Raw genomic sequence first — 15239 nt, 5'->3', positions numbered from 1 at the left:
AAAAAACTTTGATTATTGAATGATTTATATGGCGCGAACATTTGGTTCAATTTCAAAATTCATCATTAGACTTCGGAATTTGCATACGTTTTTTTTTAGTCATATCCGATTGATTTCAAATTTTGTATTTAGGCATTATATCGTTTAAATATTACAAAATTTTTAAATCTCTGTTTAATGAAACGATTTTTGGTGTTATTTGAATTTTAATCCATTAATAATATGCAAATTCCGAGGTCTACTCATCATTACACTATTCAGTTTGTGAGGCTGAACTCAGCTGCATGCTTATCTAGCTAATAAAAGCTATTTGGCGTGTTATCGATAGACGATTAATTTCATTGCGCGTCAGTTTACAACGCAGTTTGGCACATTTTAAAACAAACTGCTGATTATGGCTGAAGAAAATTGTGACACAACCACTTTGCGCATTTTAAAGGTAAATTCAAGCAAATTTTTGTGAATTGTGAATCTAAGCAAAGCATTTAATACGTTAGCTAAGCATTATTGATTGCTTGAACTGCCAGCATGATGAATTGAGCTTCGCGCCACAGAGCAATGTGCACTTGTTGCTGTACAATCTGGAGCAGCAGTCAAAGCAAGCGCTGCCAAGGACGCCAGTGGCGCAGGCGCTGCAGCTGCTCTGCACGTTGGACTATGTGGATGCGCAAAGCTTGGAGCGCATGCCGCAGCTGCAGCTGGGCAAGGGCGAGCTGCGACTGACTATGAAGCTTGAATCCAAACAGCAGCAGCGTGAGGCTGACTACGACTCTGAGCTGGAGCTGGATATGGAGCCCAGCACTTCGGCGCAGGCCAGAGAGCGTGAGGAGCAGCGACGCGCGCGCAAACGCAGACGCGCAGTCATCAACTGTGAGGTGCGCGTGGTGCGTCGCTTTGACAATGAGCTGGAGCTGCATCGCATGATGTATCAAATTGATGAGCAGCCCTGGCAAACGGTCACTGTGCTTGAGTTTCACAGTCTGTTCTTTGTGCAGCCGGCACATGGCAGCGAGCAGCTTGGCGGCGACGCTGAGCAAAGCTACGCCAGAGATTGGCTGCGCGTCATACAGGCGCAGGAGTTGAGCTACAATGCCAGCCGCGACGGCAATCCTTTCGACATCTTTGTCAAGCTTTTCAATAGCCAACAGGCAGTGCCTAAGCAGCTGCTCTGCAAACTCACCAGCGCATGTGTGGAGTGCACTGAGCAGTTGCGTCTGGCCGAGCGTCGCTTTGTGCTGCAAGTTTTCCGCCACGTGCGTCAAATGTTTGAGTACATCACAGACAATGATTATTCCGTTTGGTTCTTTGTGCCAAGTCTCAATCGCTACGAGGAGCTCGATAGAGTGGTAAGTCTCGCACTCTAACTATGATTTTCCAACTATAATTTTCACTTTTAGCATGTGGACGACTTTGATTTGCGCAATGTGCGCACCAGCATCAAATTGACGCGCGATGGCAGCGAATTCTTTTGGCATCACGCCGAGCACAACATCAAGGACATTCTGCATGTGGCCTTTCAATTGGTGCTGGCCAAGTTGTCCAGACAATCGCTACTGTTCATTGGCAGTTTGGAGCAGCTGAACGACTTCATTTGCCTGCAGTACATCAAAGCTGCGTTCATGAACAGCGTCTATGCAAAGGATGTGAGTTCGTAAGCATAAGATTACTAATCAAATTCAATTTATCAATTGAAATAATCAAAAAGAATTCATTACTAAGCTCAACTAAAAATAATCAAAACTGACAGGTCATAGAATTTTAAATCAAACTCAAAGCAATCTTAAGACATTTTTTACTTCAATCAATACAATATCTGTAGCAGAAATGTATCAACCAGTGGCAATATAAGCTAGATTGAGGAAAAAAAGAAGCTAGAATAAGCTAAATTCAAAATTTGCGTCAAAACTCATATTAAGACCTTAAATTCATGAAATTATGAAAGTAAAAGTAAAAATAAAAGTCCAAATTACAAATAGTAAAAGTAAAAAAACAAAAAAAGGTCCGTGCCAATGCTAGATTACAGGCTATATGCTATTTTCAAATTTTATAAGATATTCCATTTTTAAATATGCTAAATCTAGCCTAAAATAAGCTAATCTGGCAACACTGGTATCAACTGAAATTCAATTCAATATTTTTGAATGCATTAATTTTCTTGCAATCTGAGCATTTAAATTACGCTCAGCTGCTTAACGAATTATTTTGATTTAGAGTTATTCCTTTTTTAAATTTGATATATTGACTGCATTCTGATTTGGTTTCAGACTAACCTCTTGAGCTTTGATTATAAAAAATTCAGTTTAAAAAGTTGTATTTTATTTTTGATTTTATTATTATATTTTATTCTTTGGTAATTCAGCAAATTTTTTTAAACCAAACTTCAGCTTGCTAACAATAAATATCTAAGCTAACTAATTATTTCTACACTTATCGTCATGCAGTTAAAATCGGATTTTATTTTTAAGCATATAGAAAATAAATATATAAAAATAAATACATTTTAACTATTAGCGCGTTATATAATTTTATATACATTGACAACAAAAATGTGCACTTGCGTTTAAGTTAAATTTAAATAATTTATTAAAACCCAATCTCTTTTTTTATTTTGATAAATATTTCTTACCATACACATAAACTTTCATCCTGCCATTACATCCATTATTTCCAACGTTATAAATTCAAAGAAACTAGTTATAATTTTGAAGAATAACCTAAATTTGTGACTGTATAAATATTTATTTCGCCTATATATGCAAGTCTTTTCTTATTAATGTCTTAACTTATTTAATTTTAATATTTGAAAATTTTTTAAAATAACCAAAACTAATTTTTTGCCTATTTTTGATTATCTTATGTCAATTTTATTATCTAATATTTCAAGACTTTTTTCATAATTGTCTTAGCTTATTTAATTTAAATATTTGACAAATTTTAAAAGTAAAAGTAATTTTTGGCTTATTTTTCATTAGCTTATGTCACTTTTATTTTCTAATAGTCCCGAACTTTGATTATTTACAATCGTAATTCTAATTCTTACTAACTTTGACTACTTTTTATTATTCAGCGACTAATTGAATTAAATAAATAAAGACATCAATGAGAAAAGTGTTGAAATATATTTATTTATTTAATCTTATGTAATTTGTCTAATAGTCCCGCACTTATGTGGATTATTTATTAACTTAATTCGTAAGCCCACTAACTATGACTACTATTTATTATTCAGCGACTAATTGTTTATGTTTTTAGCATTGGTACTGCGCACGCTATTTGCATCGCATGCTCGAGCTGGCGGAGTCTATGGAACTGCTGGTGATTATCGAGTATCCGAGTGGGTTGACACTGCTGCCCGAGCATCGAGCTGTCATCAAATGCATACAGCAGTTGGATGCACTAACTGGCGATGTGAAGTGGAACCTATTTGAGGATATTACGCTTAAGTCAAATGCTGCACTAGCGCAACTACAGCAGGCAATTAATTTGAATTGAAGTTGTAGCAAATGGAAAAGGGCATTGCTCAGCAAGAATAAAGCGAGAGAGCATATTTCTCATAGTTGGTTTTGTAATTTGCAGTGAGCAGAGCTCATTCCTCAGTCGGCGTTTCAATTAGGTTGCCAGCTGTCAGTTCAACTGCTAAGCAATGTGGCCTGAGATGTGGCACACAAACGACGAGCAGACAGCAGGCCAAAATATGGCAGCGGACACAGAGAGAGAGAGAGAGAGAGAGAGAGAGAGAGAGAGAGAGAGGGCAAGAGAGAGCGAGAGAGCGAACTGCAACTACAATGGTTGTCAGTCAGGATCACGCGTCATTTGCCAGCGAATTGCATTTTGTGCAAACTAAAAAAGCACTTTTAGCTTCAGCTATGCACTGAGAGAAATTGACAACAAACTAGCAAAAAGTATGCAGACCGAGTGTAGTCATTGGATGTCAAATGCCATAAATTGCATAAATTCTAGCTCAGGCTATTGAGCTGTGTCAATTTAGCTATATTTGGCTATCTGGCTGTCTGTATGAGCGACAAGATTTCAGAAACTGTGTACGCTACAGACTCCAAAACTTAATACATAATTAATATATTTTAAACCTATCGATTTTGTTTCAAAACTTTGATATTACCATTCCCCCACCCCTTTTTTTCCACTAAGTTAAGAAAAACAGCTTTTCCGCTTTTTCCACTTGCGTTTTGTTTTTGCATATATTCAAATATAATTAATCTTACATCGAAAAAAATATCTGATGAAAAGGGGGATTGATGTAAGAGTTCGATTCTTAATTGACGTCAAACATTCTTTGTTGTTCCCAAAATAAATGTTTTTATACCCTTTGACATCTTCATAAATTGAACCCTATGCGTTTCTTTAACTCACATTTAACAAATATTTTAAGTTTATTTTAAAAAACTTAGCAGCAGCTAGCAATGGAGGCGCCTGTTGGATTTGCGATTTTAATGTTTTTATACCATTTGACATAAGAAATGCAATTGAACCCTTTAAATGCGACCGTATGAGCAACAAGATCTCAGACATTAGTAGAGCTAGAGCAATCAAATTTGGCATGCAGTTAGCTACTTTTATTCCCAAAAGCTGCTGCATTTTTATTTAGCACATTTCTTAGCTCTTTACTCCGAAAATTCTTGTTTTCTTTATTTAGTCTATGTACCGGGTTTTGCTATGTCGACTGTGACTCGCCAAATTCAGTGGCTCATTGGAAGACGTTCAAAGCTTAAGCTAAGAAACAAGCTACGAGGTCATTGGACATACGGAATTTAGCTATGGGTCAACGCCTCCAACTCCAAAATTGCGATTATCCAAAGTATACAAAATAAGGCGATACCACCAACAAAGAGCTTGGGTGGCGATGGAAATCCAGACGATTAGCACCAAATATATGCAGCAGTTGACAAATCATGAAAATCCGCTGGATTTCATCATTTCATTAATAAGGCGACTAAACAGTTACCATTCCCTGGACTTGCGCTTTAGAGTCACAGGCTAAGACATTCCAATCCCTAAATGTAATGTAAATCATCAAAAATAAAATAAATCAACTAGGTTAAGTTATATCACAAATTTAATGATTGTAGAGACAGATTTTAAATAAACATTTACACTATAAAAGGAAAAAAATATATTTTAATTAAATGTGCAATGTATTTTTGTTGAGTGCAGCCGTAAGCCTCAAACCACCCACTGACACAGTTTTTCTTTTTGCAGCAGTCACAGTTTAGGGATGCGGCTGACAGACAATGTTTCCAGCAGCCGTATCCGTAACCCGACACGCTGACTGACTGACTGACTGGCTGACTGACTGACTGACTGATTGCTGGCTGCTTGCAGCATATTTGTTTGGTTCATGCGTTTGCGGTTTTGAAGCGAAAGAGAAGTCGACGAAAAGGAATTTTTTGTTTGGCATTATTATTTCAACATCACTCATACGCCTTGTGTTGCAGCCATGGCTTGTCTCGCGCTTTTAATAGAGTAATTAGTTTTGATGCCTGCAAGGTGCGCTGCAGTTTTTAATTTATCGGCGTGCTATGCTATAGTCAATTAAAGTGCTGCGAACTGCGTCCGAACTGCGCTGCAGGCGGCAGTTTTTACACCTCGTGCAACTGATGAGCTGCCAAGGCACTCAGCAAGATGACAGCTCCACACACACTTTGTGCTCTCTTACTGACAATTTTAATAATTGCACAACGCCAGCGAGCAAAATAATCCTTTAGCTTGATTTTTGCTTGAACGACTGTGTTGAACTTTTCTGCTTGGGCGAATGGAAACAAAGGCGGCGAGGTGAGATTAAAGTGAAAGCGAGAGACGCTAGCGCATTACTTTGGGTTATTAGTTGGGCTAAATACATGTGCATTCATTATTACGCATACGCCGCGTATTTAATCATTTCAAAGCTGCTTCTTAAAGGCTGCAGAGCTAAAATGTTTGCTGACCCATATCAGCGTCAAGAACGAAGCTCGCTGCGCACTGCTGCAGAATAAAAGGTCAAGCCGTCTTTGGCATAATTATAAATTAATAAGCGGTCCAGCAGCAGCAGCTGCTGCTGTTGCTCGCGCAGTTGAAATCGCCAGTTGTAATTATGTGCGGCAGATTTTATGCAATAACAACAATCACAAGTGCAGGGCAGTGATAAAATTGTTGCCCTTTTGCGCTCTCTGACCCGTGCATGAGTCCACAGCCGAATCCAATCCCACAGCTGTTGGCAGCTGCTGCTGCTGCTGCTGCTAAAAGCGCAAATGAGCATTAAAATCTCGTTTCAACTAAATATTTAAACAGTTTATTATGCTGGCGTTGCGCACACACACACACTGGCACACTGGCACACACATGTGTGTGGCAGACGCTAAAAGCCGCGCATGATTATGGCCACCTGACCAAGCTTTGCCTTTGGCCCACTCCTAGACTCAAAATGGCGCGTGCGTTGCGCCAAAAGGAAATTTAAATTTGAATTAATTATGATGCCTGGGATTCGGTGCTGCCCCGCCTGGGTCCGCCTGCAATTAGTTGCCTAGCGGGTCCTCGCATGGGTGTTAAATTTACCAAATAACAAATAATAGCACTTAACGCCACCCAAAACAGGCGTGTGAACATTTTTACAACTATTTAAATTACTGTAAGTAACGCAGAGTGGCAAGTGCAGCAAACAGGCAGTTTGCTGTATTAGCCAAAAATAATGTGGCTTAAACTATTTGCAGTTTGTGCGGCTTAAATCTGCTAAAATAAAATCAAACTGTAAAGCTGACTAAGCTTAGCTTTAGTAATTTATATTTGTGTAAGTCTCTTAAAGCTTTTGATATATTTACATATATTTTAAAAGCTTTTTAATACATTTTAGTTGCTCTAAAAATAAAAAAAACGCTATCAGTTTGAGACATGCAAATTTTATGCTCAGTGTATTTAAGAATTCATAACTTCAACAATGCTGCCAGTAGCTCTTAAGCAAAAATTGGTTGAAAATTATGTAAAAATTTCCAGAAAAAAGGCTAAATCTATAAAAATAGTTAAAATAACCACTTTTTGTTGCTTATCAAATGAGTTAATATGAGTAAATTTACATTTAAAGAAAAGAAAAATAGCTTCTTTTTTAAAAAGTTGCGAAAATAGCTAAAGAAAAATTAAAAACTTGGTAAATTTGGAAAAAAAGTTGCTAAAAATTATATACAAATTTCCATAAAAATAGTTAAATCAACAAATATAGTTTAACTAGTCGACACCTCTTTTTGTTTTGCTTATCAAATGAAAAAAAGGTGTTCAGAAGAGAGCAACTGAACCATTCTTAATCGTAATTTGTACAGTCAATTTCAAAAAAGTTAAAAATGCTAACGAAAAACAATTTTTGTTTCTTCTCCTTTTTTAAAAAATTGCTAAAATAGCTAAAGAATTGTAGAGAATAGCTAGATTTGTAACCAATAGCATTGAAGCTACGTTTTAAATCTTGCAGGATTCGGAATTTTTGCAATCGATTAGCAGCAATCCGTAACGCCAGAAGGACTAAAAAAACTAGACAACAATCTATATAATTAGCAGATATCTTTGTAAACTTGCTAAAAATATGTACATCACAAATAAAAGTCAAAACTTATTAGAATATCTTTGATTTAAATTAAACCGAAAAAAAGTTTACAGCACTTCTTGAAAATAATTTATGAAAAATACTAAGAAAAATGGCTGATATTAAAAATTTTTATTTTTACAAAAAGAACTTCTAAGTAGCCAAAGAGCTTCTAATTTTTTCCTAGTTAATTTGTTATAATTTTGAATAAACTTCTTGAAAATAATTATAATAATAATATAAAATTATAAGAAAAATCTGTGTTATTTAAAATTTATATTTTTATTAAAATTCATATTCTTACAAAAAGGAATTCTTAGTAGCCAAAGAGCTTCTAATTTGTTGCCTAGCGTAATTTCTTATCATTTTGGATGAAGCAAGTATAGAAAAAAAACTTTGGAGCAGCTCAAAAACTGCTTGAAAATAATTTAAGAAAAATTGTAAGAAAAATCGGTAGTGTTTAAAATTTATAGTTTTACATAAAGAACTACTAAGTAGCCAAAGAGTATCTAATTTTTGTCTTAATTTTGAAAAAACTTCTTAAAAAATAATTATAAAAATAATAATAAAAAATACTAAGAAAAATCGGTGGAGCTTAAATTTCGTAATTTTATTAAAAAAAAACTGCTTAGTAGCCAAAATATTATTAATTTTTTCCTAGTGTAATTTCTTTTTATTTTAAAAATAATTTAGATATATTCTAAGCATTTAAATCTGCTAGCGAGTTTAATTTACACAGTTGCATATTTAAACTTTTGCTTTACTTAATTTTGTGAGTTGTGTTGCAAGCTTGGCTTGATGCATGCTACACATTGAATACGCAAACCTCTAAGCTACAGCATGCGCCTTTTTGTTATCCTGTAAATTGAAATTATGCACTGCTGTTTGCATTCCAAGGCTGAAGCTGGAGCAGCGCAGAGAAACCGAAAAAAAAAAAAATAAAAAACACAATTCCCTAGCCAATATGTGAGCGTTAAGTACACAGACACACACACACACACACACACATGCGAGTGTTTCAATAAAATGAACAGCAGACTAAAAAAGAAAGAAAGTAACTGTGAGATAAAAAAGCGAGCAAAAAAAAAACGTGCAAATATTTTAACTAAAACGCCAGCGAGAGTTACTTTTATCTGCTGTTTGCAAATAAGAATGTGAGGAATACCGATATGGCATGCCACGCCCCCTGACCTCACGCCCATGCAAACATTTGCCGCTGTTTTCAGTCAACATAATTTTACTACTTTTATGGGCCAAAAGTAATGCCACACTGCAGCTTAAGCTACCCAACCCGAACCCCGCTCCCCCTTAGCGCCGCCTCTGTGTTGTTGCCTTGCAGCTTGTTGTGGCATCCACGTGCAAGTCGAAATTTAAACATTTCCTTTCATCTCACGCGTCTCGTGTGTGCAATATACTGAATGTGTTTCTACTACACGACCACGCCCCCACCGCCCGTCCGACGCCCACACAGCATATACAGTATACGCTGCCTTGGAGTTTATTGGCTTCGCAGCATACTTTGAAATTTACTGAGCTTCACTTGTAATGCTTCGTTATATTGAAATTAATTACAAACAAAGGCTGCTGCCGAGGAAACCTGCCACGCTCTGTCTCTGTCGCTCTCGCTCTCGCTCGCACAGTGGCTGATTTGGCACTCTTAGCGCTTAAAATTATTAGCTAGATATACAGCTTAAATTGCTTATTTCACATGCAATCAAACATTTTTTATGCAAATTGTTTAATTAATAAAAAAATAGAAACAACTTTATTTCAAATTCTTCGAATCTCAATAGTGACGATACTATGCCAAAACTTCCATTTCTCTCCCTAAGCTTAAATACAATCAAATATTTAATATAAAAACTGTTTAGTTAATAAAAATAAACATATTTGCAGCAAAAAAATTTTATTGCAAATTCTTTTAACATTCTCATACCAAAACTCTGCTTTCTCTCCCTAAATTTATTTAAAATGATTTAAAACAATGCCAAATATATAAAATTCTATGGCGAGAAACTGATTTTTGGGCATTACTTCGTCGTGTTGTATTAAAAACAGCTGCCTGACAATCTTCCATAATTTGAAGCCTAGCAGATCATAATTGACTTTTTAGACGCACAATGACTTGCACATTCAAACATTATTTTTTTCCTAGACTGCACAAAGTTTAACATTTTAATAGAAATAGAAATTCACGCATCTATGGAATTTTTCTTTATAGACTTGATTTCAACTAAGTTTAATAATCAAAACATACATAGACTAGTCAAATACACTAAATTTTTATATAAGACACAGCTCTAGTTGAATAAAAAGCCAAACTTGATTTATTCTATTGAGAAAGTTACAAATATTAAAGCGATTTAAAAAGCATAGAAATATTTTGATAGCAGATAAACCGAATTAACTAATATAACTTAAAATCTAACTAATTTATTTATGTAGTACATAGAATCATAATCATACATAGACTAGTCATATGCACTACATTTTATATATTATTCTCTTAATAAAAATCCAAACTTGATTTAAATCAATAGAAAGTTAAGAGTTTTAAAGCGATTGAAAAACCATAGAAATAATACTGAAATCTATTTTGGCTTTATAAGAAATCACTAAAAATCAAACTGATTTATATATTTACTATCGACTCTATGTTAATAAGAAGTCAAACTTGATTTAAATCAATAGCAAAGTTAAAAATTTTAAAGCGATTCAAGAGCCATAAAAATAATTTGATATAAGACATACCAAAATATATTTTTGCTTTTCAAGAAATCACTAAAAATCGAACTTATTTATATACATATATTTTTTTTTTTATAAAGAGCCAACAATTAATTTAAGTTAAGAGCTAGCGATTGAGTTTGGGCTATAGCAGCAGAGACCTTTAGATAAGGTTTTACTTATTTATATATGTACTATTGGCTCTAAAAATAAAATAACTCTAAACATTAAATTAAATTCCGCTAGCAACACTCGATCGCCCACTGTGGCTCGCTTGCATAGCTTTTGGTATCTGTATCTAATTCAAGACGCGAGTGTATGTGTGTGTGTGTGTCTGCGTGTTTGTGTGTGTGTGGGAAATAACTGCGTTGTTGAGCTTCTCAAATTAATGTTGTGCCGCTGGCAATATTTGGTTTCTAATTTCTAATGCTGCACACAACAAAAACATCAAATCAGATAGTAGAACATAGTCTCAGCTACTAGCGGCTGCTAGACACATGTGGCAAGAGTTGCTTAAAGCTAATGGCATAATTTATTTAAATTTAATGCAGCTTAAGTAAAACAAAGCCGCATAATGAATCCATTGTGCATATCAAAAAATGTATTAAACTATAATTAAATAAACTGCCATCATTGCTTAATTGTCAAGCGTTTCATTAGCTGTGCAGTCAAGTGCGTTTGTTTATAATAAATAAATGCGAGCACATGTAAATATTTAAACTCTTTGCATGTTTAATTGACAATAAGTTCTTGATTAAATAAAAATAGCGTTTTTTTTACGTTGCTTAGTGCTTTTGCACTTTATGACAGTTTTTGTGGCAAATCAATTATTGTCATTGATTTATAGCAAGCAGCATTAAAAACAAACTGAAACTAATTAAAAATGTTGCACAAACAAAGAGAGAGAGAGAGAGAGACAAAGCGCAATTTGCCAATTGTGTAAACAATTTTACAAGATAAACAAAAGCGTTTTAGCTCGCAGATAGCTGAAGCTATAGCCGCGTGTGGGGGCACATAAAAGATGAGATATGTAATTGCATAAGCACAAAGCAATTGCATTCCATGCCACACTGCTTGAACTTTTATAAAGACAAACAAGCAGCGCCTAAAGTCAACAAGCGCCGAAAGTCTGTAAGTAGCAAAAGCAAAAGCAAAAAAAAATATATATAAAAATAAAATGAGCACAGAAAATTTAAGTAAATTTTATAAAAAATTCATAAAATGTAATCTCGCCGGCTGCATGTTTGCTCTTTGCAAATATGTGGATTATAAATGCGCAAAAAGTGGGCGTGGGCGTGGGCGTTGGCAATTAAGCGCCCAAGCTCAAGCCCAAGCGCAAGCCCAAACTTGCTTAAGCAATTTCTCTATTATATTTTACGTAGCATACTTTTCAGCGCGCGCTGCTACAATTATCAAAAGAAGCAGCAGCAGCAGCAAGGACGCGCCGCGTGCCACACAAAATGTACGCAAATCTTATTTGTGCCACAGACAAGGCAACGCCAAAGACTCTTTTGATTATGTCTAGCCACGCGTACTAGTGTTGGTGTCTGCCTGTCTGTGTGTCTGTGTGTCTGCTAATGAAATTTGCGGCTTTATGGCATTGAAAATTGATTTTCTACGCTGTTGGGCGTCAAAAATGCAGCCAAAACTAGTTGATAACTAAAACTAGCATACAATTCAATTTCAATTTTCATCGTGTCTGCACTGAGTGAGAGAGAGAGAGAGAGAGCAAAACAATTTGCTGCCTTGCTGCAGTTGCAACTAGAGATGAGTAGAAAACTGTTGTAACTAAATATTTTTAAAAATAAACGAATAAATAAGCATAAATATTTTTAAAAATAAATAAATACCTAACTAAATATTTATTTATTTTTAAAAATATTTATATTTATTTAAGTACTTTATTTTAAACATATTTAGTTGGGTATTTATTTATTTATTTAATTAATAAATACTTAACTAAATATTTTTAAAAATAAACTTTAAAATATTTTTTAAAAATAAATTAATAAATATAGTTTATACACTTAAATGGTTCCTCATTTTATATTGCTTGTGCGCCTGCTAACAATTTAAAATTATATTCGCTTTAGCTTTCATTGATAGTTGTCATTATTTATTTATTATATTTTTTTTTTTTCAATTCTTTTGATTATTTATTGAATTCAACGATTCAACAAGCTTTTTGTTACTGCTGGGGCAACTTAGTCTAGTTGCGTCTTTTCATTTTATGCTCTCATTTTTTTCATTATAGACTCATTAACTGTTTTTAAATTAGTTTAATATTTGTGCTGCAACGTTAAGCTAAAAATTTATATAGCAATTTTTAATTGCATTTACTTTTAAAACATTTCGCAATAAATTTTTAAACTGCTTTCATTATAAATTAAGCAGTACATTTAATTTGTTTTAATATTTGTGCTGCGTTTAGTACCAAATTTAAATTCAAGCACTCATTACTTTCATTATAAATTAAACTTTTCAATTAGTTAGTTTTAAATTTTAAATCTATGTCGCTTATCGTTTGCAGTTATTGATTGCATTTAATTTTCAGTAGCTTTAGGCATTAATAAATAATTGCTTAAGTTCTTTTTCGTCACGCTCTCATCACTAGCGTAACGAGCTTTGAGGCAAACTGAACGTTTGTGGTCAAAATTAAAAAGGGAATTTAACCAAATTGCTGTTGAAGCCCGCGAAGTGATGCGCTGCGGTTTTCTGGGCAAAATGCCAGCACAGGCAACAGTTGCAAAGAGCTGTCAGTTGCCAGGGTTGGGTAGATGAGCGGGTAGGGGGGGATGGGGGGAGGCTGTGGCAGCCTAAAGGTCGACAGTTTAATTGGGTTAGCAACGTCAACGTACGCGGCGTAGTCAGAGTCGCAGTCGCAGGCAGTCGGATCATTGGCATCAGGCTGGGGCCAGTTGCTTGGAGGCAACACCCCACACACTGCACCCACCCGCAGACTCAATCGATTTTCGTGGCGGACGCAACCGTTTGCTAGATTATTTGGTAATTAAACGCAAAATGCAGCGACTGCTGCGCCTACGCCTACGCCTACGTGTGGGCGTGTTCAGCCTTTTACCACTTGACCAAATGATGCGTGAAGCGTTAAGCTTGACTCGTGGCTGAGCTGTGGGTGGGTGGGTGTTGCATCGAGTGTTGTTTTTGACTGACCACCCAATGCGGTCGTCAATTGTTGGGCCTCGATGTTTGCTGACCTAATTAATGACACGTTGATGCTTGATTCGTTGCCTATTACCCCCCCCCCCCCCACACTCTCTACGCCACAGCCAATTGCAATTCCCATGGCGTTTATCTATAGCTCAGTCACTGTAACGGTAATGGCAACGGTAACGGTAATGGTAATGCCAACAGCAACGGGCAACGGCTTCTCCTATTTGCGGTCAAAACTCTGCTGATTTTCGCAAAATCGCATTTCGCATTTGTAAAATGTTAATGACCTTGCGCGCTTACTACGATTTGTTGTTGTTGCTGCTGCTGCTGCTGTTGGCGAATTTAAAATGCAAACTGGTTCACAATTTGACACACAAACTGTTGGCCATGTCAAAGGATTGCGAAATTGAGTAGCGCTTCACAAACTGTTTGCATTCGATTAGTCCGCAGCAGTTACACACATGTCCTAAAGCAGAGGATTTCTCATAAAAGGCTAACATTACTTAAAGGGAAAGTCTTTAAGTATGCAAAGAATTATCACACATGGGCGTAGACAGAATGTTACTTAGCGGGGTTGTGGGGATTTTAGTTAAAAGTTTTTCTTATTTTAATTCTGTAACCGAGTCGAAGGCCTTAGTAGCTCACTCACCAATATTAGTTATTATATTAGTTTGTATAATAATGAATCTTGTAAATAAATAAATTAATTAATTCTTTAATATTGGCATGGGCGTAGTTTGAGTGAAAGAGGGGGCTATACACCTCATAAGGCTTTGACAGTTTGTTTTTTAATTTCATATTTGTTTCCAACGCTTGGACAATGGCATGAGCGTAGGCAGAATATAGTTTAGAGAGAGTTATTAATTTTTTTTATTTTATATTATAATATTTGTTCACTAAACGGTTTTTATTATAGTATTCCAACATTTAAAAATTGACATAATTTTAAAAAATCCTAAGTTTTAAAGTGAAAGAAAATTGATGGCATGAGCGTAGGCAGAATATAGTTTAGAGGGGGCTATTATGTTTTTATATTATAATATTATACTTGTACACTAAACTGTTTCCAACATCTGAAAATTACCTAATTTAAAAAATTCAAAGTGATAGAAAATTAATCGCATGAGCGTAGGCCGCATATAGTTTAGATGGAGTTATTATAAGTTTTTCATTTCATTTATTTTGTAATTTTTGTACACATAAATCATTTTATTATAATATTGCAATATTTGAAAATTTACATAATTTAAAACAATTCTAAGTTTCGAATTGAAAGAAAATTGATCGAAGGCATCACTTAATATAATAATGAGCGAATGGCATTGGCTTTGCCAGAATAAAAAATAATAGTAGAGAGCTTAACAGTTCAAAATTTTATTTTATTTAATCATTTGTTTACCCTTGATTGTTTAACTTTAAATTAAAATCAGCTGCAAATTTATTAAGTTTCTGTCAGAATATTCTTTAAGAATCAGTTCTTGATTATATGTATATATATTTTTTTTTGTTAATTAGAAGAAAAATTTACTTACCCGTAAATTTATATCATTTGGATTGCTATCACCTAAAAAATGTATAAAAAGAATATGATTAAAATAAATAAATAATTGATTTGCATAAATTAAAATTGTAAAATCGTTTCATAAATTATTAAAATTGTCAGAATTTATTTTTAATTTTGTTTGGTTTTTAAATATTATATTAAAAATCCAAAAATAAAACTTTTAATCCTTTTGCTTTTTGAGTTTTAAGCTTCAAGTGCAGACAAATTTAAAAGCAA

General features: G+C 34.6%; 1 protein-coding gene across 1 annotated transcript; it reads left to right on the top strand.

Annotated features, from left to right (window-relative positions):
• Window positions 1-353: 353 nt before the first annotated feature.
• LOC108595780 (protein ORD) lies at window positions 354-3535 on the top strand. Its single transcript, XM_017981072.1, has 4 exons — window positions 354-439; window positions 498-1346; window positions 1398-1643; window positions 3253-3535. The coding sequence occupies exons 1-4, from the start codon at window positions 395-397 to the stop codon at window positions 3490-3492; spliced, it is 1380 nt and encodes a 459-aa protein (XP_017836561.1). The 5' UTR covers window positions 354-394; the 3' UTR covers window positions 3493-3535.
• The last annotated feature ends 11704 nt before the right edge of the window (window positions 3536-15239 follow it).

Source organism: Drosophila busckii, chromosome 2R (genome assembly GCF_011750605.1).
Source record: "Drosophila busckii strain San Diego stock center, stock number 13000-0081.31 chromosome 2R, ASM1175060v1, whole genome shotgun sequence".
Classification (NCBI taxonomy): Eukaryota; Metazoa; Arthropoda; class Insecta; order Diptera; family Drosophilidae; genus Drosophila; species Drosophila busckii.
This window is presented reverse-complemented; position numbering and strand designations above follow the sequence as displayed.